The 27,831-nt window shown below is 38.2% G+C and overlaps 3 protein-coding genes and 1 non-coding gene across 4 annotated transcripts; 1 reads left to right on the top strand and 3 right to left on the bottom strand.

Annotated features, from left to right (window-relative positions):
- Nucleotides 1–1,314: 1,314 nt before the first annotated feature.
- On the bottom strand, nucleotides 1,315–1,388 carry TRNAI-AAU (transfer RNA isoleucine (anticodon AAU)). Its single transcript has one exon. It is a non-coding gene; the product is annotated as a tRNA-Ile (tRNA).
- A 484-nt stretch (nucleotides 1,389–1,872) lies between these two features.
- Nucleotides 1,873–3,419, bottom strand: LOC147851926 (membrane protein PM19L-like). Its single transcript, XM_087334296.1, has 4 exons — nucleotides 3,104–3,419; nucleotides 2,391–2,565; nucleotides 2,238–2,286; nucleotides 1,873–2,135 (listed from the first exon to the last, which is right to left on the bottom strand). The coding sequence occupies exons 1-4, from the start codon at nucleotides 3,228–3,230 to the stop codon at nucleotides 2,040–2,042; spliced, it is 447 nt and encodes a 148-aa protein (XP_087190422.1). The 5' UTR covers nucleotides 3,231–3,419; the 3' UTR covers nucleotides 1,873–2,039.
- Nucleotides 3,420–15,268: 11,849 nt separating this feature from the next.
- VOZ1 (vascular plant one zinc finger protein) lies at nucleotides 15,269–20,830 on the top strand. The gene is made up of 4 exons (XM_087334351.1): nucleotides 15,269–15,660; nucleotides 16,853–17,017; nucleotides 18,244–18,757; nucleotides 19,988–20,830. The coding sequence occupies exons 1-4, from the start codon at nucleotides 15,439–15,441 to the stop codon at nucleotides 20,563–20,565; spliced, it is 1,479 nt and encodes a 492-aa protein (XP_087190477.1). The 5' UTR covers nucleotides 15,269–15,438; the 3' UTR covers nucleotides 20,566–20,830.
- Nucleotides 20,831–22,882: 2,052 nt separating this feature from the next.
- On the bottom strand, nucleotides 22,883–27,581 carry LOC147851924 (uncharacterized). Its single transcript, XM_087334350.1, has 6 exons — nucleotides 26,601–27,581; nucleotides 26,117–26,142; nucleotides 25,915–26,001; nucleotides 24,942–25,838; nucleotides 23,228–23,288; nucleotides 22,883–23,145 (listed from the first exon to the last, which is right to left on the bottom strand). Exons 1-6 carry the CDS (start codon nucleotides 27,486–27,488, stop codon nucleotides 23,092–23,094), a joined length of 2,013 nt encoding a protein of 670 aa, XP_087190476.1. The 5' UTR covers nucleotides 27,489–27,581; the 3' UTR covers nucleotides 22,883–23,091.
- Between the last annotated feature and the right edge of the window lie 250 nt (nucleotides 27,582–27,831).

Below are 27,831 nucleotides of genomic sequence, written 5' to 3'. Positions count from 1 at the left end.
ATATTCATACAATGGAAGCATTTTCTATGGTCGAGTTATCGTCTCAAAGAGTGGCTTTTTTTTTTTGTTTCTAAACAATATATCCTTCCATTAGTTTTAAAAAGCATATCATATACAAAATATAGTCCACTTATTTTACCAAAATGAGAGATGATTAGGAGATATATAGCCTCCACTATGTGACTTTCAACATACATGCTTAACATTTGTGCATATGAGAGATGATCGAAGAGTAGCCTATTTAAGTAGATTTTGTCTCGATTAGGACTTTGGTAATCTCAACCAAGTATTTGATGTCAATCATTAAACTTTGAGAATTAGGGCGTTCTAAATTTAATTGTATGGTTTAGCTTGGCTTTATAAGTATCAAAACGTTGTTTTAGTAGCATAACGTTGATAAGTATCAAAACTCGTAACATTCAAATTATGTGTGCAGTTAGCTTTCATATATCTTGTAGACATAAAAGTTGACTATCATCATCTTGTTGGCCCATGTTTCAAACATGCATCGTGAGAAGATTAGAAGTTTAGTTGGTGGTGGATTTGCCATCACTTATGTGGCACAAATGGTGTTGTGTAAAACATGGATAGACAATTGCACCTTCCATTCTATGTGAAAGTATTTCTTTGGCATGCATCAATGAGTCGGGTTGCTTATAGTAGCGCCTTTAAATCATTGACACATCTTGGATAACATGTCTTTTCTACACGGTTATTATAAGAAGATGCAAAGTATAAATTCTTTACATGCACAATTACTAAAGCCATTATGGATCTTGTGTTATGAGTCATGACTTTGGACATTGTTAATTCAAAAGATTTTGTCCCCTCTTTTAGTGGATTTTTTGCTCAACAATCCAAGAAGCAATGGGTACGGTTTTGGCTCAAACCGAACCGAACCATTAAGCCATGGTTTAACGGTTTATTGGTTCCCAAAAATTATAATGGTTTGGTTTGGATTTTTGATAAACGGTTCAATTTCGGTTCTAAAACTCGGGTTTATAGGTTTTTGATTAACTTTTGTTTTACCTTAATAGTTTATTGATTTAATGGTTTAATGAATGGTTTTTTATTAATTTAATACATTTAACTTAAATGCTTATTTAATTTAATGTATTTTGTTTATTTAGATGTTTAATTAGTTTAATTTAAGTGGTTAGGTTAAAAAAATTTATTAAACGGTTTGGTTTCAATATTTCGAGTTCATAAACGGTTTGGGAAGTTTTTTTAATTATCATGTTGTTTCCCCATTTCTGTTTTATAAAAAGAAGGGCTTAAATGGAGAAGTACAGATTTTTTAAACCCGCTCAAAAATGGCCCATGCAGGTCTCGAACCTGCGACCTTCGCGTTATTAGCACGACGCTCTAACCAACTGAGCTAATGGGCCATTGTTGACCATTTAATCGATCTTTATATATATATAATCTATATATACGTATCTATATGTGTATATATATACCATTCTAGTTATTTTTATGATCAATGTAGATCTGGAATGAACAATCCACATGAATAGGCAGGCCAATCTCAGAGTCAAATGCTTGGGCCATTCATCGATATGCCGCTTAGCGCATGTTGATTGCCAGAGAATGCCATTCAGAATGCTTGAAAAGACCATTGCAAGGTTGAGCCCAAATTTTTCCAAATGAAACATACACACACACACGTATATGATGGAAGAATTAAAGATATCAGTAACTTATTAATAAAGGTACACACATTTATGAGCAACAAAGCAATGGTATGGACGAGTCGAGAGTTATTGTTACTTTCCTATTGAAGCATTCATCAATTGCAAATAGACACTCATCAGCATTGGTATGTGATAAATTATAATCATGTAAATAAGCACATTTTATGTCATGATGAATGTTTAGGACCAAAGATGCACAAAATACTATGCACTAGTATATATTTAAGTGTTACAAACTCAACAGTATAACTTGATCATAGCCAAATATTTGTAGCATTGTCCATGTATTTAATGAACAATTGCTCAACTTCTCGTTAATTGTCTCTATGGATGATGATTGCTCAATCAAGCATATTCTCCGATGAATTTGCCGATGCGAAGAATGATCACATACAGCAACTGTATTATCGCCGCGACGATCACAAGGGCTTCCACTGCTTTCTGCGAGTATGTCATATTAAAGAAAAAACATTTGAACTAAATCGAACAATTGGAATCGACTTCGAAATGTGCAATGTATGGATCTTAAGTTACACTCCTTACCACTTGTTTGCATCTAAAAGCACCTGAATTGATCCCTTTCGATGCGAACCTTTTCAAAGAAGATCAACAAAGATCGCATATTATGAGAAATTCTTTTGAAACTAACCTCAAGATTGAATACTTGAATCAACTTGAATTAATGAAATTATATACCCGAGGGCTTCCAATCCGAGCATGAGAGCGACAAGAGAAACTGCTGCGGTTGCTGCATAGCTCTCCAAGGTCCATGAATGTGCATGATGAAGACCACTCACCATGGCTCCCACGCCAGCGGCCGATGCAATGAGTGCAAACATCATCAAATATGTGGTTGAATCGGTGTCCGACACTGCAAACACAAAATTCATTTATTCGATCGAATGTCTTAACCACAATTATATGGAATGCTACTAAGTTTAAAAATGTTCTTTGCTTTGTCAAACTCTTGGAATCCTAGTATGTGTATCTAACTAGGATTCTAATTCAAAATCAAAGCACAAATTCAATCCAATGTTGTTAATTGCTCTTCAATTTTCTCCATTATCGCACATTTTCACGCAGAAGAAACACATTAATTCATTGTCTCTTATCTTAATGGTTTCTTGGATTTTGTCATGTCAAGAAAATTTGATGGCAAATAATAATTCTAATTTAAAAGCCTAGGATCCTGAATGAATGACGAAAAAAAACACTGAGATAGTCTAACAACGACCCAGTGAATGTGTAACAGAGATTGATCAAGAAGAAGGAGATCAATGTAATAAGTGATTAATGAATGAAATTTGGTTCATTGATTCGACGGATGTAATGAAACAAATAGATCCACCAATGAAATGAAATTGAATCGAATTGATCCATCAACGAAAGCAAATGAGGAATTGAATTGCCTTGAGTGGGATTTCCATCAATCGAAGTATCGACTGCCCATCCAGCCAAAGCTAAGATTGTGATATAAACTGAGAGGTTCAAGATGACGATAAAAATTGTGGTAGCACGCAGGGGCCCTGTCGCCATCCCTAAATGAAGCCTTCCTTTCCTTCTTCTTGATATATTCTGATTCTGATTCTGATTCTGATTACAGTGGAAATGCTCCCTAAGAATGGATTTCTGTTAAAATTCCGGATTCATCATCGCCATCGCTATCTGCTTCTTCTTCTTCTTCTTCTTCTTCTTCTTTCATGATGGCGCCCCTCCATATCTGGATTCTGAACGATGTTTTTTTTTTTTTCACATTTTTGAATAAAACTAAAATAAAATAAAAAACACGAATTCTAAAAAACCATACCCTTCTAGGTTTTTCGAAATTTCCTCTAAAATGCCCCTCCAAAACTCTGTGGGTTATTTTGAATGGAATCACCCCTCCATGTTTTCCCTCTAATCTCCCTCACCCTCCATGTTCGGGGTTCAAGCTTGAGCTTCGTAAACCGGTTTGAGCTCAGTTTGGCAAGGCTCAAGCCGAACCAAACCGAATTGGGTCAAACCGGTTTGGTTGAAGATTGAAAACTTCCAAACCGGTTTAGGTTTAATCGGTTTGGTTTGGACAAGGCCAAACCAGTTAAGCCGAAACCGAACCATTGCCGATCCCTAGTGGAAACTATGGGAAATTGTCGATATCAATATCATTTGTGTGGGCATCGACTAGAGCATGTGGATGGCTCCGAGAATGCGAGGGGACAATTGGGCTCGGTGACAAGTTGGGCAAGTCATTGGGTGTTGGGTTTGGGTGCAAATTTGCGAGGAAAGGATCAAAGTGCATTAGGTAGGGGCATACTAAGTATCGTAGTATAACATTGGATGCCTCTTTGCAAGCCTGCAAGCCATCAAGCATATTTTGGTAGACTTGGAGTTGGTGGTTGGTCCATGATAGAATTTCACTTTGGAGGCGTTAGATATCAATCAGTGATAATGGCATGTCTTGCACTTTGAATTGTGGTTCAAAAACTATGTCTTGTTGTGAGCATAATAACTCATTGTTGTATTTTCAATATTTGATGGGGAAAAGGGGGGGGAATATGTTACCTGTAAGCTAGAATGCATGAACAAACCTTGTATTGACACGGTCTCAAAATCGTGATGATACTTGGACAATAAGGGCACTACTACGAGACTCTAAAGACCCATTATTAAGGATAAGGGCCACAACCAAAAAGGTCCAACTTTAAGCATCCACACAATATGATATCCCCACTCACAAACACAAGGAAAACAAGTTCATCAAAGGGAAAACAATTGTGAGCATCTGACGCTTGTTCGTTATCCGGGAAGTCCCAATGCTCCTCCTCACAAAAAGAAAAGGGTAATATGTAGCCAGAATGTTGCAAAACAAACCACTTGACCCATCATAATATACAACTAAAAGTGGCAATGTCCAAGAGTAAAGCACCCAAATGGCAAAATCGCCAAAAGATGGGCCATAAAAACAACTACCCATCCACAATCACCAAGTGTCCAAATTAAACCCCAAATGTCAATGACAACCACCACAAAGGTTCAAGCTACACTCACATAATGGTTGTGGAAAAGTCTCTAATTTGTTCTCCAAATAGTGTTGAGTGTACTCGACCTAATAAAGCTCAATACAATAGTGCCAAAAGATGTGTTAGTCATTGAGATGTTGTTACGTCGAGTGCCTTCATGTCCCTCACATCAAGTTCTTGATGAGGAATTCATTAAATGGCACTACCTCATTCGGGGTGATCCACATAAGAATGGGTGTCAATCATCCTTAAATGTCATGGTGAAGTGTTAACCATTGACATCTCTATTACCTTAACTTAATTAAGAGATAAGTATAATCAATCTTTAAGCCTTATCATTTGATTTAATGAGGCAAGGAACAAGAAAATACAATAAGAAGATGAACGGTATGGGGGGTTCTCCATTCCAGTCTCTTGTTGAATGAGGCAGATGATGCTCTAGAGGCTACGCCAGTCATCAACGCGCATCTAATTTCTGTTTCCCCTTTTTAGCAACCTCGCAATCAAATGTGTACAACCCATGTATGGAAAATAGTATCTACGGTTACATTATGAATCTTATGGAAGTATCGTTGTAAAAGACGATATGATTCCATAATTCCTCTTCTCTCATATATATTGGCGGAATTATGGGGGATCTTATTGGCGGTAGTGTGTGGGCAATATGACAATATGTCGGGCTCTTCGGAGGTTGTTATTAAGAAAAGGAAAAAATTACTGAAGTTATGGAGGAAGTTGCCTCTATTCATGGTCTCCTTTCAAGGACCAATCTGGAAATATCATCACCCATGGCCCTTGCCCTGATTATCCTTTTTGTATATAACACTCTCTTATTGTACATTTTGTAGCCTTCCCGCGTTTTTTATTAATACTAATGAAGGAAATCTTTTTTTGGAAAAAAAAATGCAATAAGGGAATACACCATCATCCTTGGATCAGTTAAGTTAATCAATCTTGAAGACTTAATCATTAGATTTAATGAGGCAAGGAATGAGAAAATACAATAAGAGAATACACCATCATCCTTGGATTAGTTAAGTTAATCAATCATGAAGCCTTAATCCTGAGATTTAACAAGGTAAAGAACAATAAAATACAATAAGGTAATACAACATCGTCCTTACATTAGTTAAGTTAATCCAAGCTAATATAAAATAGTTTAAGTACTTATGGTAGAATACTTTAGAATAAAGGTTTAAGCTCTAGCCTAAAGTCAAAAAGTGAAGATGCCCCACAAAAGAGCACCAAATGTGAAATTTACAGTATCCTACATTATGGCTCTTTGATGATAGTGGCTACTAGATCATTGCCTATCCTTTGTTAAATCTCTTGCCCCATTTCCTTGTCTATAGTCTTGTCCCACGGCACCAACACAGATGCGATATCATTGAAAAAGCATGGGAAGTGAGGTGTATGGTAGGTGCTTCACAGGTGATGCCATTCTTGTTTGTGTGGCAAAAGGTTTATATATAGGGTCCCTAATGTCATGGAACAATCATCTTTATTCTAGAGGGATGAATGCCTATAATTTGTAGGTGGAGAAGAATATCAACTTGACCATGATATAACACACTTAATTGCACATGCCTCCTTGTCTTGAAGAATTTTTAAAATAGATTGTTGTTAACCAAGTTTGTTGGATTGTTTGAGTACCAAACATTCAATTTGTGTGTATCAAATGTAATAGCATGATCACTTTATTGACTGACGTCCAATATGTACAATAGCAATTACACACAATGAGCTTCTTCCACGCTAAGGAATTTCCAAAGTTTCATGATTTCATGACCACATGCAATGGTACAAATTAAAACATGTATTTCCCTACACTTCTTAATCTGTTTTAAAATGTACAAAATAGGGAAGCGAAGAAGGATAAGTCATGTTAAGACCTTAATACAGAGCTTGAGCGGAACCTCACCCAATGCAGAAGCAACTAACCAAGGCAGAAGTTTGAATGTTACGCCTCAGAACATAGTCTTCCCAGACACAAGTGAGTGTGTTTCCTCTAGCCAAGACCTTGAACCACACCCGCAAAACGCCTTGAAATGGCTAGGTATAGGGCACAAGACAGTGGAAAAAATAAGGGTACATGTATCAGCGGTACACAACAACGGAGTTCCGACAACATCAATCTCCTTTCCACTCTTGCTTCCAAGGTTAAAGATACGTTATGTAGCCAAGTCGCATGCTTTGTAACAAAAATAAGAGATGAAGACCTCATGAACGAACTAAAGCAACATTGGAATAACACTGAATTCTGGTGCACCATGGATGAAGAGGAACCTCATCTCTGCCACATCCACCTACGGACTATCATAGACACCCAGCTAACTCCAAGCTTTTTCTATTTCTATGAGCAACACGAAGGAAGCTCACAAGATAGCCCACAAACTCCACTCATGGATGTGGACCAACATTCCATCAATGGAAATGACTGGATGTCTAAATGGTGAGTGTTCCCCACTCACGACATGTTGTGCAAAGCATCATGCACAAATGGCAATCTCCCACCCCATTCCATGAGTATGTAGATTGTAACATGGAACGTGCAAGGGCTCAGGAGTCGACTAGACCAGCAAAATTGATGGAAACGGAGAAGAGATATTGAGGAATATATATTAGGGGGTGCTACTGACATCATCATGTTGCAGGAACACCACCTAGATAGTACACTTTCAAAGGAAGTCAAAGATCTTTTACCAGGATCATGGTGAAAATTTTGGGAGCCAGCAATAGGGGAGGATGGAAATCATGGTGGTATTTGCACTTTGATTCGGGAACATCTAGCCCAAGGTTTAATACACCAAGAATCTCTGATACCTAGAAGGGCACATTTTTGCACGTTGGTCATCCAAGGGCAACATTGGAATTTCACGAATGTTTATGCTCCAAATAGTAGCACAAAACGGGCAACATTCTGGGAACGCATTCGCCAACAAGTAGCGGGTGCGGATGAGTGGTGCATTGGAGGAGATTTTAATATGATCGAGTCCATTCATGATGGCTCTAACAACAACCCTAGAGTCCTACAAGGAAGGGAACGTAAACAATGGGAGAAGTTATGTGTACACCTTAACTTGCGAGATATATGGCATTTTGACAACTTCCAACGAAAAAGGGACTCTCTCTTATTCTCTCAATCAGATGGGTGAAATAGTGGACCCACCCTATCTTGCATCGACTGTCTTTATGTACGCGAGGCCCTAGAAGCAAAGGGATGGTGGTGTCGCATAACTCCAAGCACAACTTTCTCTGACCATTACCCGGTAGTCGGTCACTTTCACTTGCACTGAAAGTGGGGCTCATTCCAGCCTCGAATCCCACACACTATCTACACAAAGGTGAAGGAACAACTAACCAACCAATGGTCACTACCTATCAATGCCTCATTAGCATCTGACAAACTTCTAGCTAAATTATCAAGAGCTTCAACTCTACTACACGAGCTTGTCAAGACTAGAAGTAAGGATGCTCACGAAAAGCGATAGAGGAAAAAACGGGGACTAATAGCCTTACAATGACTCCAACAACGATACTCGACATGTAGTTGGATCGCGGGACAGGTTGCCATGGCCAAACATGAACTCATTATGGCAGAAAAGGCAATCTATGACATGGAGTTTCATGGAAGCATGGCTCGATGGATACGAGTAGGGGACAAAACCACGAAGGAATTCTTCCGATCCAAGGGACCGAGGCACGCTAGAACAATGATGCACAGCCTCAACCAAGCGGATGGAACTACCACGGAGGATGGCGATGAAATGAGGAATATTGCCACAAGTTATTTTAAGCGACTACTTACTGAAGATAACATGGCCACAGGGGAAGACATACGAGAAGATATTATCCTCCAAAGCATACTTGAGAAAGTCAGGAAGGAAATGAATACATGGCTCGTGCGTCCCCTATCAATCATCGAGATATGGGAGGCCCTCTCTTATTTGGATGCAGATAGTTGCCCCAGAATTGACGGCCTCACCCCTCATTTTTTCATGTGCCTTTGGGACATTATTAAAGAAGACCTTCTCTAGGCATATGAGGAGATCATCACCTCTGGAAACATGCCAGAGGAATTTGGACACGAGATGATACATCTCATTCCTAAAAGTGGTGGGGGTGCCAATCACATTAGTAAGTAGTGGCCCATAAATCTCCTCAATATTGTCTATAAGTTGCTCGCAAAAATTGTGGCACGCCGCTTAGCACCACTTCTCCCTCAGCTCATTCATCCGTCCCAGACAAGTTTTGTTAGAAATCGGAGCATTCTAGACAACCTGTTCTCATTTTGGGAAGCAGTAACCCTTGCCAAGCGTACCAACAATAGGGTAGTTGTGGTGCTCCTAGATTTTGAGAAAGCATATGACAAGGTATGCTAGAAATTTCTAGAAAGTGTGATGGGGAAACTCGGCTTTCATGAGTCATGGATCAAAGGCATTGCATGACTTTATAGGAACGCCACCGGTTGCGTTTCACTAGCAGGTGAAAGGGGCCCTTTCTTCCGAATATCGTGGTCCGTACGACAGGGCTGCCCATTGGCTCCATCCTTATTTCTATTATACGCCGATGCACTCTCTAGCTTTCTCAACTCACGACATCTAAGCCTATGTGGTCTTCATGTGCCGTATTCTCACCAAAGCCTCCTAGATATAGAATTTGCAGATGACACCGCGATCTACTTGCAAGGCGACTTGGAAAATTTACAAAAGCTAGAAAGTGGTTTAACCGTATTTTGCAAGAGATCCAATGCCATGATCGATTGGCACAAATCCTGTGCAATATGGCTCTCTCATGAAGCACATCCTACGTGGCACCCAGATCCCGCTTTCAAGTGGATAAATCATGGAGTGAGCACCAAATATTTGGGTTTCCAAATTGGGTTCAACATACCTCCAGACTATGATTAGTGGCAAACCAGGTATTACTCGCAATGGCATGGTACAACCTATCATTGTGGACAATCTCCAAGGAAAGTATACACCAGATTCAGCGACTGGTATGCAACTACATTTGGTATGGTAAGGAAGATCATACAACTCGGGCCAAGGTGGTGTGGCCTATACTCACATCACCTAAGTTGAGAGGAGGATTGGGTCTTATTGATCCCCTCTCACAATCAAAAGCCCTACTCGCCAAATTTGTGGTGCGAGGACTCCAACCAGGGAATGACTGCTGGAAAATGTTAATGTGTTATGCTTCGCTTACTTTAGGCCACAAAAAGGGACCAATTGGGCGCCCCAAACTAGATGGATTCTAAACATGGATCTCAAACCTAGTTTCTCCCGCCAACTAGAGGATAGATTTGGTGCATCCATGTGGAAGGCGTGGTGTGACATTAGACGAGGACTCAAGTGCGATCAACCCAATTCCGAACCTGCCTGGCTCAGTCAACGTATCCTATGGAACCCATGTATTAGGGATGAATCTAATCAACTAATTGGATCAAGTAAGGGGTTGTCATGGGGATACATGTTGGAAGGTGAAGGAAAAAGTATAGAATGTTGGAGACGATTTATGTCATTGCCAATACAAGACCAAGCCAACATCCTCCATGGAATCAGGGGCGGATGGGCTATGAGATCTTAAATCATTAACACTCTACTAATTAGGGAAGTTGCTCATCAAAGGACAATAATGAAGAAATGGATAGGCTACAAGGAGGAGGGCTCTTTGATCCCAAGGGGTAGGGACACACCGGATAGGATTGAAGGCTCTGAATTGCATGAAAACGATTCGAGTACTAGCATATACTAGGCAAAAATGGATTGTAGATCCTGATCCGATCAAAGTACAACCAAATTGGCACATATTTACTCATGAAAACACATGGCTACGTAAGGTCAGTTGGGACCCTTTGCAATGGACATGGTGTGATCCTTACGCGGGGCAAGGAAGCAAAACCTATCCCTTTCTTTCAATTCACAACTAGATTGGGTCGCCATATTATAGCCGCTCAATCCGCCCAAGAGTTGGCTGTTGCAAAGGTCTGGCACACATATCATGTTCCTTGCACAATTATCACCAAGTTTTGGCAGAAACTCTGGAACCAGATTGGCACATATTTACTCATGAAAACACATGGCTACGTAAGGTCAGTTGGGACCCTTTGCAATGGACATGGTGTGATCCTTACACGGGGCAAGGAAGCAAAACCTATCCCTTTCTTTCAATTCACAACTAGATTGGGTCGCCATATTATAGCCGCTCAATCCGCCCAAGAGTCGGCTGCTGCAAAGGTCTGGCACACATATCATGTTCCTTGCACAATTATCACCAAGTTTTGGCAGAAACTCTAGAACCAACAACACGCAAGGCGAATCACCACTTTCTAATGGCTATTAATACATAAGTCATTACCGGTTGGTGCATGGCAGTGTGGGAACCTAAGCTCTCCTAATCGTGTAGCGTGTCCAACTGTATTAAAATCCACACGACATGCTCTATGGGACTCCCCAACGTCCCATCGAATATGGTGAGGGGGTTGGCCACTTATTGCAATTATGCTAGGTGCAAGGCTCAATCCAGTGGGGGAATGTATGTTGGCTATCATGGCAGGCCCCAATTGACAGCTATGAGCATCAGGAAGAGGGGATGACTTTGGTTATAAAAGCACAAGAGATTTTTTTCTCCACCATCCACAATATCCACTCAACTCCTATTAGTGCCAAATCTCAAGTTGTGTTGGACTTGGTCAACCCAATAACTCTTTGGATTCTATGGAAACAACAGTGTAGACGGGTCTTTTCCAACCAAAGCGCGCAACCAATAATGTTAATGCAAGAGATATGGAGTGAAGCTGTAGCCACTATAAAGAGCCAATATGATGGCCTCAAGGACGACTCTGATAGAGTTGAAAGACAACGACTAGCCTTTATCCAACAATGGTCGTCCTCTCCTTTTCTTGAGGCAGTGGGCATCCACATAAGATGGACCTATCATGTCCCTATAGGGATTTGCATATAATATCATCTGTAGTTTTTTTTTTTGGAAAATAAAAATTAAAAAATCTGTTTTAAAATGTTTGTTAGGTGACCTCTTCAATAGGCAACATTCATAGTTATGTCCTAGATTAAATATGGTAATGGGGCTTGGTTTATTGCTTCATAGATATACTACTTTATTGGCTCATATAAAATAAATGATGTGCTTGGCAACATTAAGGTTATGTGTTAAGTGCCTCAAGAAATGGGTTTGATGTTGCATATCTTCATAATCCTAGTTTGAGATCATGTACACAAACCCTTTGCTTCTCACGAATGCCTTCACAATATTCCATTAACATATTTTCAACTATAAAATGGGTTTCATCCTTGTATTCCACATCAAACTCTTTTTAATTCCACTTTAAGCTCGTGAAAATTACAACATTTTATTATTTTGACACAACACGAGTGAGATCACAATATTGTCTTTCAAAAGGTAATGGGAAAAATAAATACCATTTGGTTTTGAATACGTAAAGCAGGAAGGTGAACAGGACGGGTCAAAGTATTATGTTCATAGTTAACATTTTTTGTCTACATGTGGTTGTATAACTCTTGCATTGCCAATGTCTCCATAAAAGGAGTGTGTGTGACGAATCTAGCTTGCATAATCATGTAAGAAATGGCATAAGTTAAGAACGTATAATTTTTTATTCTTCCCCAAGTGGGCTTGATACATACATGTGTACCTCAATATATATTTGTAATTTGTCAAAATGCACCCATTCACTTGGAATCAAAGAAAATTTGTTTTACCGCCACAACCAACTAGTCATAAAGAGGCAAACTTTTAATAAATGTGCTAATGTAGCCATATATATTCGAATCCAATATTAGATATTGGTGAATGTGCAGTCATGATTAGGTTTCAAAGAACCCTCTACCACATCCACACATCCAATTTTATTATGTGATTAAATTCTTGATTGTGGATTCACTTGGTTTCATCATCAAAACTCAATGGATAAAAATGATTCTGTAAGTTGGTTTTGCTACCTAGGGTGATGGAATGAAGTCATGGATTTTGGGTTTGGTGTCAAGGAAATTATAAACAAACATCTACAATTCATAGAAAGTATTGCTAATTTGGTTGCAATATTTGGTTGAGAGGCCATTAAATTTGGGAAAGCTTGGAAACATTTGATTAAATGTGATCATCATTGTTCGTGGATGATTACTTCATCTTGACTTTAAAGCTTAGAGAATCGAAATACGAATGTATTTATTGAATGGAGTGCATGGGTCTTATCAAAATTCCTTCTTTATCACGGGTATAAAATAGAATTCTTGATCCCTAGAAACCTAATATGTGCCAAGCGGGGGTGCAATATTCCTTCTTTTTTTCTTTAAGTGATTAGTTCTTGTTTTGCAATATTTGTCACCCCAACAATGACATGGAATCTATAACATATCAAAGAGCTTAAGATTAAGCTAAACCATATCCCACATTCCCATGTGTTCCTTGTTGTATGGTAGTACCCCTTGAAGACATACGAAGACTTAGAAGAGAGAGATTATAGAAAATAATGGATTAGGGATATTTAACCACACCAACCATCCCTAACCGAAGTACAATAGATGAACACAATACTCTATCAGTGTTCCATACCACTAAAGATGGGCTTGTATCATACCTTCGGAATATTCATGTCAAGCTTTTAATTAAAAAATTGAGGAAAATAATGGATTTGAGGGTGCTTAACCACAACCCCCCTGAACAAAGGACAAAGAGATGGATACAAAACCCTACGGCCATCCCATATCACCAAATATCACATTGTATCAAACAATGGAAGTCTGACAAACCATGGACCCAACATATGGGAGTTTTTACCTCATCAATAGAGTCTTTATAATAATGTCTTTAAGAGTCATGTCAAAGTGGGCAGTTAATCCCTTTATGTAATTGAACTACTTGGGTTCTCAAGTTGCCACAAATTTTTGATTCATTATAAGTTGCCATCAGTCCTATGATAACTAGTTTCCCACTTATCCTACCCTTAAATCCATTAAAATTAACATGTAACATTAGTTCTTGATGTTTAAGAAAGGAATTAGCTTGTTGGCCCGGTACACATGCACAATAATATATAAGCATTTTAATGGCCAAAAGTCTTTTGCACATTGGCCCATAGGAATGCAATTCCCATTATCTCGATATGTTCTCAAAGTGGTCATAGAAAAGAATGAGATCATTTCTTCGTTTCACAAAAATGCAAACTTAAGGTTGGTTGCGTGGCTTTCCACGCAAACAAAAGTGGAATCAAATTGGTTGAACCTTTTGGATCCATGGCATCAAACTCATTACAAATTTACATGTATATAATTGATCTACATGACAAATGGAGCATCACTTAACACTCACAAGCTTTGGTTTGGACCTTGATGTATTATCATAATGCATATGCACCACATTCATAAACAATGTGGCATCCAATTGTTTGGAAATAATATATGCTTACTTCATGATGAGTGATAAGATAGGTATCGATCATTCCAGAAACTATCACGAACATGCACAAAAATATATATAAATAAAAACATATAAATTGAACGAATGAATAAGTGCAAACACTAGTAAGATTAAATGTACAAGGGAACAACTCCCAAATACCCTCGTGTTTTCCTTTATTTTCCGCATTACCCTTGGTCAACCCCCCTTGAACTAATATATTGTCAATTCATTGCCTTCATCTATATTACATGGTTGATTCATGAGTCATCCCCCTTTTGTCTCTTTCAAGAGTTACCCATGGGCGCTAGGGAAATAATGAGAACTCAATGGAGTTTATGAAAAACTTAGTCCAAATATGAGAAATGATTATAAAGAAAGGAGGAGCTCCAAAATACTTGTTTTTTGAAATTTACGACTGAAGAGAGGCTCTTCTCGTAAATGTATAGAAACCTAGGGGTATTTGTTTGAAGAATACTAGGCTAACATGCGAGACATATACAATAATGCCTCCCTCTATAGTAGTACAATGTTCCCAGCTTGGGGGGGGGGGGGGGGGGGCGGGGAGAGGAGCACTCTTTCCATTTGCAAAAAGCTAGGGTTTTTCGGACAACTTATAAGAGATAAAACAGAGGGATAATGAAACTCGAAAGTAGGCTGTGTGATTTATCTCATTCGTTTTTTTCTTCTAATATCAGTTCGTTTTCTATTCTTTCTTGAGAGGATGGGGGAACCGATGGAACTTGGCAGGGAAGAAAACAAAGAAATCTCAGGTTGGCTTCCACCGTGCAATCCGAGTCTTCTTTTTGCCGAAAGGGAGGGTGGGTCTAAGCCAAGAGTATGATCGGAAAATCGAAGGAAAAAAGGAAGGGGGGGGGGGCATTGAAGAGAATATATATAAATACATATACATACATATGTATTTATGTACATGTACATATACATATCAGTTATAAGTTATAACATATAAATATGTATGTATGTATGTATGTATGTATGTATGTGCTATGCATTAGTATGTATACATAAAAAACAGAGATGGAATCAATCATCTGAGGAGCATCTCTGCAGAGAGAGAGAGAGAGAGAGAGAAGCAGCAAAGGAGTGGCTGCGAGACCGTAGAGAGCTCGATTCCATGACCTAGTCTTTCGTCTGCTATGCTTTGTTGCCTTGTCTCCTCTCCGATTTCGTCTGCTGGATTGGCTCTCACCCCCATCGGAAGTTTATTTTAGTTTAGATTCACCTCTGCTATTCACCTCTGCTTCTGCCTCTCTCTGTGCGTGCGTGTTTAATTAGAAGAGGAAGAGATGGGTAGCCAAGGAAAGCATAGATCCTCAACTCAGAGCCACTCATTCAAAGTGAAGGCGAAGAACCGGGTAGAAGACCTCCAGGGTGTGTTTTGTAGCTTACAACAGGCGAGGAGAGAGAACAGAGGCGTGGATGTGGGTGTCTTAGAAGAACAGGTCAACCAGATGCTCAGAGAATGGAAGGCTGAGCTCCATGAGCCCACTCCTTCATCATCTTTCGTGGTGAGATTGCTACTTATTTCCCTCATTTCCTTCTTCTTTTAGTTTGTTGAGAGAGAGATTGTATGATTGTTCTCAGATATCAGATAAGACATATGGCTTTGAAGTGAAACTATGGGAAAATGACTAGAGAGAAAGAGAGACGATGATGCAGATTGTATATATACATAACCAAAAGATATCGTCACTGTAGGTTGCCAGTGACACAAAATTCTAGGTATGAATAGCTACCTACATAGGTTTTATCATCATCCTTGGAAGTCACACCATTACATATAGGACCAAAGTGAGAACATTTCACATGGTGTAGGTTGCATTGATGATAGATAAAAATTGAACCCGGATTATTGTACCTCAGTTTGTAAAGTTGCTCATGCCAATCAGAAACTTAGGCGATCAACACCTATATTCCATCATGGGATCTAGTAAATCAGTGTTTATTGTCAGATTTTAACCAGGATGCATAGTCTAGTAAAAACTTGGCTTACATCTAGGGAAATATTAGGATCCCCCTTGCAACGTTATGCATGTGTGCATGAGGGCCCATAGTTTCCCAGCAGCATGTGGATGTTCTAAATATGGTAATTGAGTTCAAGCTATAAGATACTATAATAAAAAGATAGAGAGATGTTAGGATTACCTTGCACAACTAATGTTAGAATTGTATACCCTAACTGGTCTTGCAGAGAGATGTATCAAAACATTTAGGGGAGGTTCAAATATAAGCTATGAGTGCATGACATTAGCGAACTGGCATGTCTGAGTTGTGAAGATAGATTTGAATTTGGGTTCACTCTTTCTTTGGTTCAATTCAGTCAATAATGTATGCATGTGTACGGTGGATACGAACTACAAGCTCATTGTTAATACATTGATACACAGCATTCTCAATCGAGGAAACATGATGCTCATAAGGAGGCATGAGGTGATCCGAACCAAGTTTAAGAGTGGTCTCCTTAATGGTCTGTTCACTAGGAGAAGGGGAAGAGATGTGTTGAATTATTGTGTTGTGCATCCTTGGATGTTGAAAATAGGGGCAGCAAGGTTTACATATCCATCGTGGATAGATGCTGTTCCATTTAAGTAATTTCATCTCACGTGAATATAGATTGTTTCATCGTTTTTTACCACATACCATTTTCCAATCACATACGTAAATAAAAAGTTGGTGGTATTTTTCAATCATTATTTACAGGGTCCTAGCCCTAGCTCATCAGAGCTTTCTTCAGACATGAAAAGGCTTCTTCAATTGACAGAGGAAGATGATGATGCTAGCAGTAGCTTGGCTGCCTGCCTTGGGAAAGTTGGTGATGAACAGGGTATGCGCAGCTCACAATCATACTGCCAGAATCCTGAAGAGGTAGACAGCTTATTGATTCATTTTATTGTTAAAATAGTGATGCTTTTGTTTTGGGAATTCTATTTACTAGAATCATGCTAAGATCCTTTATCTCCCTCCCCCTCAAGAAGTACGAAAAAATCTAGTTGACAAGTGGCATCTAAGTGTGACTCTGGTAGGCATGTGGTCCACATCAAGATATTGTTCAGGACAACCGTCACACCCTAAATAGGAATGATGAGACTGCATATTATCACCATTCATAGCAACTTTATACAGGACTTACCAGAATGTCATAATGGATAATTTCACAATTATTGCATCTTCGCTATTATTCATGTTGTTTATGCCTAGATTCTAGTCTAATGTAAGGAAAGTTCTGGGATTATATCTATGATCAAGGTAAATCTCGCAAATATAAGTAATAACAATTTAAATATAAGAATGGTAGGAATGCAAATCATGGAAAATAAAACTTGATCTGAAGCATACTTCAATGCTTGATTTCTTGTAAACTCAGCATGAAACATTAGGTAAAGCCTAACCCCAAGTATAGTTAATGTGAGAGGATCATTCTTTGTACATTGTTAAAATGCTTCTTTTTCTTGCTGTTATTCTTAATGTAGATGTAGTGAAGTTCAGAATTTGGATTGCTGACTCAATATTGGGACACACGAGTTCCATGTTATTTCAAAGCATGGAAGAAAATGATGTGTCACCTGACATATCGTTTCGATTGAGAACTATATTTCCAATTTGTTCCTTGAAAATTTATTTGTGGATGTGGCATACATACTTGTTTAAAATGTAAAGCATTTCATGTGCACAATACAATGTTTAACTCATCTCACATTCTGTTTATGGAATTACAGTATATTCTTGATGTAGATATGATGGTTTACCAAGATGGGGACAAGAACCTGATGCATGATACCTGTGTTAAAGTGTTTCCCAAACTTTAGTGTCCTTATAGAGGAGTCATTAGTCATGTATTTCGTGAGCAGTTTGATCTTTGAATATTTAAACATCCTATAGTTATAATGAGTAATTTGACCTACTCATTAGTGTCACGATACAATATTCCTGACACATTGTAGATGGTATACTTTTTGTTATCATGATATCTATGTGTAAATGATGTTCTTTCAAAGAATTTTGTACAGTTTCTTTTCAATTTCTGATTATTGATTCTTTTGTTTAGTTTGTTTTGCTATGACCTGATTTATGGGGAATGCTTGTTTGGACAGGCCTATAACCCAAACTATGCAGAAAACCAGGTACAAATATTTGAAGAGGAAATGGTGGAACGGTTGTTAAGAGCAAAAACGATATTAGCAGAACCTTGCCATGAAGATAATTTGGGCTCGCAAGCAGAGTTCAGGAACACAGTTTTTCCTATTCAGAATGAAGAATTGAATACAGGAAAATATTTTCCTAATGGGTTTGGATCCCATGATGAGACAGTTCCATCAGTAATGTTTCCTTCACCAGCAGCTTTTTTGGGTCCAAAATGTGCTTTATGGGATTGTCCACGGCCTGCAGCTCAATCAGACTGGTTGATGGATTATTGTAGTAATTTCCATGCAACATTGGCTCTCAGTGAAGGTGCAAAAGGACAATCTCCTGTGGTTCGTCCAGGTGGAATAGATCTGAAAGATGGCCCGCTTTTCTCATCATTATCTGCTAAGAGCCACATTAAAGCAGTTGGAATTCCTGAATGCGAAGGTGCAGCTACTTCAAAATCACCATGGAATGCTCATGGTATCATTCATCAATTCCCTGTTTTTCGTATTGAGTTTGCATGTGTATAATTCTTTTGTATTTGCATTCCTTGTTTTGCTTATTTATGTGATTCTGTTTCTCATATTTGCGTCCAATATTGTTTCTAGTTAAACAAAGTTAATTTTCACTGAAAAGTATCATTATCAAGTACTCTCCTTGTCCCATATGCATCTCTGTATAAACAATCCAATCTGATGCTGAGGGTATAAATGGTCACATGGCCATCCTGTTTATGGTTATAAAAAGTAGCTCTAGAGACATTTCACATGCAAGCAAACAAGTGCCCACAGGTGTAGCTCTGTGAGAAATCAACCATAGGCGTTTAGATTAAATGTTATCAAGTTGTTTACATTTGTGGTGGCACTCACAGATATGCCAAGACGAGATTGCATTATTATCTGATCTGTACTCTTTCCAGCTATAGCATTGTAAGAAATCAACCATAGGCATTTAGATGAAATGCTGTCAAATTGTTTACATTTGTGGTAGCACCCACAAAAGTGCTAACATGAGAATGTATCATCTGATATGCACCACTCCATTCTGAGTAGCCTAGATAAGTGAAAAGAAGGGCCACATACAGTTGACATGTTACCTGTAACTAAATCTTCTCTTCAGAGGAGAGCTCTGTGTACATTGTCATTTCAGTCTTTGCACTTCTGCAGTTTCTATGGTACCATGCTTCCCAATACATCAACACCATAATCAATTCTCTTACCCCTGAAAAAAATATCAACCACAAAAGGGATAACATGGGGGAGGGATGGGATTTTATGGCAACTCTATATGTGTCTAGTCAAAATATGAGTAGTCTCTGTGGTAAATCTTCTCTAAAACCTCAGTTATGTTTATTGGTTTTTTTATTTAACCTTTTGAGCATTTCCTTTTGCTAGCATCATCTCCCAGAGAAGCATGAGCTCTCTGTTGTTTTGAGAAGCCTACTTTGAAAAGCTATTTGTGCAGCCTATTTTAAATAGCAATCCATTTCCTGTGCTGAATATATTTGTAGGATTTATGAATTTCAAATCCATTAATAAGTGTGCGTAAATGGTTTTCTTTCTGAGTGTAGTAACGCCAGGTGATACTGCATTATAGTTTTCTTTGCAATCTAATTTAGGTTTTTTTTGGTTCTTGAATACATGTTTAGACTTTCCAGAATGGACAATATTTTTAAGCAATAACTTGGTTCCATGGAACATTTGTTCATAGAGCTATTTGATACATCCATGCTTCCTGGAGAAACAATCCGAGAATGGCTTTTCTTTGATAAGCCACGAAGGGCATTTGAAAGTGGAACCCGGAAGCAACGATCTTTGCCGGATCATTGTGGACGTGGTTGGCACGAATCCAGAAAGCAGATCATGAAAGATTTAGGTGGGCTGAAGAGATCATATTATATGGATCCACAGCCTACTCCGCAGTATGAATGGCACCTTTTTGAGTATGAACTGAGCAATTATGACGCATGTGCTTTGTATAGAATGGAGCTGAAGCTAGTCAATACAAACAAGAAAAGCAGTAAATGTAAGGTCCAGCATCATGACCCAGTGACAGCATTACAAAATCAAATCGGTAGATTGCCAGCTAATTTTTCTACTTATGATGGGAAGCTGCAAGTTTCTGGATCAAACCATGATGGATCAAAGAGTAATAACAATGTCGCATTGAAAGCCACTCAAAAGGTCAATGCAAAAAGCAGTGATAGCACTACTGAAGGTGATGCATATAGTACCCACACTTATGAGTTTACAGTTGACGATGTGAGCAAATATCTGTTGAGTCCATAAATATCTTCAAAATATTTATTAGTTTACAATTGACAATGAGCAAATATCTGCGGAGTCCATAAAAATCTGGGAAATATTTATTTAATTATCCGTCTGAAGACTTGTCACCTACTAATGTATCGAGAGTGGAATGTCAAGAAACCATAGTGCTAAGTAAAGTTTGTTGGCTGTATCTATAAGCGATGTGTGAGGGATGTGTTTGTTTCCTCCTACCAGTATTTCGATGAAGTATGTCTTTACTAGAGTATATCAGTAACTGTAAACAAGTGTCATACATTGTAATCTGTTAACAGATGCATGATGATTTGCTAATGTCAATGCCTCGTGAGAGATTTTATTGTGTCAAAAGTAAAGATGTCTAGTAGCCCATATTGAATGCAGTGATTCTTGTGTCACCTGGCTATATTTCAGGGCATCAGCGTATATATAATATACAGTGTAATCATGATGTTTGGAAATCTGTTTTGAAATGGATCATATTCCTCTTGAGGAATTTACCAATAAGAAGTGAAGAACAATCAATTCATAGGAACCAGCATTGTATATCGTGTAACCCAATAGTTGCAGAAGAACGAATGATCTTCATCTTCTATCCCATGAAATAACGAGAGCAAGGGCTAAGGGCTAGCTCAATGGCAGCTGCAACAGTTATCATGAATAAACAAAATATTCCTCCCCTTGCTTGTTCATGTATTAATGTGTAAATAGATATCCTGTTTCTCTTCATTGAGGTAAATTCATCATGACAGTGTCATGTCTGTCCTCCATTTTTGTACCCTTAGTAGGTTCATTATTTCAGGTGCTCACAATGTTTTTCTCTTGCTATTGTGTTAAGAAAAATGACTATTTATGAACAAGACTTATTGTCCATAGGACATACCTAACAAGTCAGAACTATTCTGCAAAAAAGTTTTAATCCATTTACTTACAATATAATGGTGTTAAAAAGGAGTTTACAGATGGTGGTCACTAATTCCAATATAATTAAAACCCGTCAAATACATTAATAAAGTATAATTTCATTGCATGTTTAACTAAAACCCATCACACCAAAGCTCAGCCCTGTCAAGAAAACACCCGACACAGTAGTTTTCTCTCTTGCTGTGAATAGAAGCAAAGTCATGCACAGCTCCAGCTTCTGTTTCACTCTTTGCTTTAAAACTTTCTTATTTCAAGTCTTTGCATACTTGTTTTATGTAATAACATAATATACTACACTAAGATATCTAAAAGATACTGAAATCTGCTGTTGTTTCATACACGAAGTAAAACCATATTTACATCTTGAAATAACCAAGGTCAGCACTAGAATTACTCATACTAACAAAATTTGTACATTGATCTTCAGCACTAGAATTATCCTAACAAGACAACGTGATCAAATATTTATTTAGTTTTGTAATATATGATCACCTACATCTATAAAAAGACAACACTTCCTCGTGTAAGTCAGCAATACACCTGATCAAATACTCAATTAATATTGTACACTCCACTCGTGTTGTTCAACGTACAGAGTTTTACATAGAAAGGCACTACTTAATAAAGCTACAGCAGTTTGTGTTCACACATTTGGCACAAACGAACACAGTACCTTCTCAAATTTTCATAGCGTTATCATTTATTCAGTTTTATTATCTACAATAATGTCTTTATTGATTTTCACACGAATTGATGACATCATTCAGATGAATATCTTAGCAATAATGCAACGTGATCTTTTCAAGTGGTTTCATTTCCTCCATATCAATTATGTATGCACCATGTTGAGTTATTCGCATGTATGCGAATCTCTATAATAATAAATGAACATCTTTTCACGTACCTCATCTTCATCTTCCTTTTCAATTGACACAGATATGATGATATAAAATAGGAGACAACTCAGGAATCAATCAACCATACAGAGACTAAATGAAATGAACCTCCTTGCAACTATTGCTGTCGAATTTTGTATTCAATTTACAATGCCATTTATGAAGGAAAAGGAATAGAGGTAATCTTGACGAGCATTTGGTTTTTAAACTATCGCATAATATTGTTTTGCAATAAATCACAGAGCCATATTTGCCAATGACATTAACAGCTTAAAGTGAAATATGCGGACAAGATTCCAGTACTTCATTATCAAGAATGTGAAACTTGCTCTCCCATTAAGGAGAATTCATATAAGCTTAATTAATAGCAAAGTAACTTGGAATAAAGACACAAAAAATCTAGTTCTCTATATCATGAGAGAGAATTAATTAAAACCAAGAAAGTAATCCTTTTAAAACATTCTGACTTTAAAATTTTCATTGATGAAATGACCAGAAGCGCAAATAAAATCATACTGAATTTTCACTGACCACTATAGAATTCATGCAGAATATTTAACACGCTGCTGAAACTTCCACAGAGTGTCACATGTCATTTGATTCAAAATAGCATACAAACACCTCTTTCCCCACAAATATGGGTTTCTGGCACTCCACATCGAAGATAATTAGTCTCGTCTATTTCATTCCACAGTGCATACCTCTATATTTACATTGCTGATGAAGAACTGTACCGTAAATGCTTCTCATAAAAGTCAATCAGCTGTGCAAAAGGAAAATCTTTGGGTTAATTGATCAAACACATACATTTTGAATGTAAACTACATGAATGCATGTTTTCATACCAAGACTGGATAATTTGCTCTCATGAACTTGTTGTCTACCAGCATCTCCCTCCCATCAGCCCTGAGCAAATGCATTCACCAGCATGAAAAAAGTTGTTTTTCTTTCATTAAGTTTTTATCTCAACGAAAATCTAGCTGGCTTACAGAGAATCCATTATACATCTCACAATCATTATACTGATGACCTACTATTCACAGAAAAACATTTGAACTGACTATTCGTAGAAAAACAATACATAACAGGATTTATTCACAGAAATGGTTTGGGCCATCACCCTTCAGTTCCACCAGAGTATTTTCTAGGAGGTTACAAATTGCCCCTAAAAGATGAGAAACATATATCATGGCAAAAGAAAACAAAATGCACAAAAGCACACATAGGATTCAAATTCAATTTCATCCTTTCAAGTGTCCAATAAACGTTCAAGATAATCAACTTTACTGTCCATGGTCCAAAACATAAGGTAGCATCCAATTTGGCTCATAAAGAAGCACGTAAATCTGAAATTTTTATCGAAGATTGATCAATTATCAAAGAAGCAAGTTTAAAAGCCTTGTTCTTTTGATGTTTTCAACCAAGTATGTATCCTCAACACTATTGCTGAATCTTGACTTGATGTTACGTTTTTGCTAATAATTTCTTTCAATTTCCATTATACTTCTCTCTTTCAATTCGTTGAGTACACAAAACATACTTACCCATCTAATGACCTGTTGTGCACTTCACAGGCAATATGGGAGTGGCATCACATAGACATTGGTCTGGTCTTCTTATAGAAATAACAAAAAAAATTGGTCTTCTGAAGGTACACATAACATAGTTACCAGGTGACAGGCAATATGGGAGTGGCATCATAGTGATGGTGAATCAATTCTGATAGCAATAACAGAAGCGATTGGTCTTCTGAAGTTTTAAAGACATACTTACCCATTTAAAGACCAAAGTGCTTGACAAGCAGTATGGGAATGGGGCCATATAATGATGGTGAACTAGTTCTGATAGCAATACAGATGAACTCTAGGTGTGTAGAAAGGCCAATGGAAACAAAAAGAGGAATTTTTTGCTAATTATCCTTTTACTAGCTCTGTTTGTGGGCTCACCAACATTAGGGGAGTCAACTTCTATAGTCTGGCAAAGAACAAGGACATAGAAGCTTTCTAGTGAACAAAAATTAGGGAGGCTGGCTGTGTGATAGTGATAGTAATGACAAACCTTGTATTATAGCATTTGAAAAAGAACAAGGATAGTGTACACCATAGAGGTGTTGTTAGAGCCGGTATAGGGCACATGGAGAAGTATGGCTGACCACTGCACTACACCGTCACATACTTTCTAAGATATCCATATGTTTCACAAAGTTGTTCATATAGAGATTAACGAAGATACTAGTGTAAAACTATGATAACATGTTTTAAATGCTATGATATCCATATGTTTCACAAAGTTGTTCATATAGAGATTAACGAAAATACTAGTATAAAACTATGATACCATGTTTTAAAATGCTATTAGGAGATTATATAAACATGCTTAGTGGTGGATCAATCCCTCTTGCCCTGTTATCATTCGTGTAGTGCCTGGATTTTAGCAGTTTCTAGGTTCATATAAGTACAAGGTGCTGTGACAAACAGTGTAAACATGGCTACAACTATACATGAATTTTTGCCCCAAAATAAGGGAGGTCCCAAACCATGCAGAAGAAATATTCCATACCTGGCAACTTTGAATTGCACTGTTACATCATGTTTTCCATCCACATAAGAATTGCTATAGTTAACAGCTTTTAATATCTTTGTCAGAGGCAGGGGTGACTGTGTACTGAGTAATAATGCAGATGATTCAAGCTCACTAACATGTAAAGCCCTTCGGTCATCATTTCTATCTTCTGATGATACTGGGTTTTGTCCCTTGGAAGATCTGGTTTCATCAAAAGCTTCATTATCACGAGGCTTGGCATCTTCATCTTCATCTTGAGGATCAATATCTTGCCGAACACGTCTCACAAACCCCTGTTTACGTTTTTTTGCACCAGTGCACTTATCAATGCCTGATGTCTTGCTAAGCTCTCCTACTATTATCTTCTCAGGATGAGAGTTAGATGCATGCACACCCACATCTTTGCAGAGTTCACCTCGAGTAGCCGCTTCGGAAGATAACTTTAAATGGTGTTTGTCAGAAGAGGTGCTATCATTTCGTAAAACCTCTTCCTTAGCCTCTTTACGAATATGATTGGTTTCTTGTCCACAAAAAGGCAAGTATGAGAATGTTTCCTCAACATCTAAAGCTTGGGTGTTATCATGTAGACTCTCAATCTTTTCTTCATGAGCCAAACAATTCTCTTGGATAAATTCCGTCACTGTAGCGTTATATTTCACTAATTTATGGACTGTAAACTCTGACTTTTGTGCATTTGTTTCTCCTCCTGCATCAGTACTGTGAAAGCTAGCACTACCATTTGTAAACTCTACAATGTGATTTGCAGCATCCTCAAGTGCATTACTGTCATCTTCTGCACTTGTATTCTCACTATCCCTCTTTCTCTTCTGTGGCGATGAATGAGTTCCAGCCTTCCTTTTCCCTCGTCCTTTTTTACTTGTTTTGGTAGCCGAACTACACAGAGTTTCCTGGAATTAATATTTATCACTTAACAAACGAATTATGGTGGAACATCTTGCAAACCTATTACCTCGCTTCAAACTCTTCTATTATTTCTGCACAATGCTTTACATTATCAAATGGCTCCCAAGTATTTGCAGACTCTGGCCAGTTTCTCCTGAAAAAAGAAAATTCCAAGACCTCAGACATTTCATAAAAGCTTTTGTCGTAGAAAATATTGAATAGTATCAAATTTGGAGGAACGTTAGAATGAGCTTCAGTTGGACACTCGCCACTTTATCAGGTACTGCACCTCGCCCTGTGGAAATCATATCCAAAGATGTTATGCAATGAAATAAAAATACTCTCAAAAAGGGCAACCAAGAAGATTTCGAACATTCAGTTTTGATAAAAAAAATATCCAAACAAGCAGATTTTCCTTCACGTACTACTTCTTGATAGGAGACTATGCTTACTAAAAGAAAATCAAGCAAGGAAAGTAATTACGATGACCAAGACTACAGGACTCAGAGTGGCTCGTCATAACAATTGAACTCAAAGAACCCATCATGCAATCGTACGAGTTCAAAAACATTCATGCCCATAAGAAAACTTGCAAAAGAAGCGGATTTAATTTTCTCTACACAACACCAGTAATTGAACATACACGAAAACTAGAAGGGCCAAATAATACAAGCAATAGATTAAAAGCATTCATTTATAGGAAAGAACGGCAAAAGACACAATTTTCTGCACAAATAAACTATAGGAATTAACCTTCCTAAGTCGCTTTTTCCGAACACTCTCGACCTCATAGAAGCCTTCTCCCAAGCTGCCGTTATCACTTCCCTCTCCATCACCTTCTTCGCTCCGATTACCTTTTTCACCAGAGCCATCACCACCGTCAGCTCTGCCCTTTTCATCATCCAGAGCTTCTGTTACATCTTCCTCTGCATCACCACAAGCTTCTTCTGTACCACGTTCCTTTGCACCATCAAGAGATTCTGTCCCACTACCCTTTGCATCATCAATCGCGTTTGTACCATTTTCCTTAGCAACACCATGAGAAGCAGTACCAATTTCTTTGGCATTTTCGTTAAGCTCCATAGATATATCATTCGCTCCATATTTCTCTATCTTCTGTGAATTAACAGTATTTTTAGGAGGCCTACCTCTTCGGCGTGGCAAGGTAGGAACTTTGGAAGCTTCTCCATTGCTTTCTTTGCCACCTTCTAGCTCCATAGCTCTGTTGTTTCCGTCTACATCGCTCTTTGTCTGCCAATCATCATTATCAGTCGGTTTCGACGGAGTTTCAGCTTCTCTGCATGAGGAATAAGGAACCGTGGAACGTTCTCCGTTGCTTTCCTCGCCATTTTCTTCAAGCTCCATATGTCTACTGTTCCTATCGTTCTCTTTCACCATCTGTTCATCATCATCATTACCTTCAGCTTTGGAAGAGAGGTTTCTGGCTTTTCTAGGAGACAAGGAAGAAGAAGAAGTAGAAGCTATTGCTTTCAGAGGCGATTCGTGCTTCCCTTCTAAAGGCGGAGATGGAGGAAGGCCACGCCGCGATCGACGACTGGAAGAATTAGAATTGTCTGTTGTTTGATCCCTGAGGGTTGGTGTAGACATGACAGTTTCAGCGGTGAGAGATCTCCGCCCCATGGATCTGCAGAGAGTAAAGATTGAAGTTACGAAACAGAAAGAGAACGTGGTGCGAAAGAGTTGCAGAGATTGAAGAGGATGAAGAAAACGCGAGGAGGGAAAAAAGTTGAGGGATTCAAAAACTGCACGCAGAGAGGGAAGGGGAAAGGAAGAAGGTAAGGATTCGAATGTCTGTGCAGAGAAGGGAGGACATGAGAGCAGGGGAGAGAGGGATTTAGGGTTTCTAGGGTTAGGGTTTCTAGGGTTAGGGTTTCATATTCTGTCGCGCGGTTAACACAGACAGACAGACAGAGAGCAAGCACAGTGTGATGGCTTCAAAACAAAACAAAATTAATAATTATTA

This window comes from Azolla caroliniana, unplaced genomic scaffold, assembly GCF_043228905.1.
Source record: "Azolla caroliniana isolate FFs.n. ecotype wild unplaced genomic scaffold, voAzoCaro1.0.p SCAF_18, whole genome shotgun sequence".
Taxonomy (NCBI): Eukaryota; Viridiplantae; Streptophyta; class Polypodiopsida; order Salviniales; family Salviniaceae; genus Azolla; species Azolla caroliniana.
This window is presented reverse-complemented; position numbering and strand designations above follow the sequence as displayed.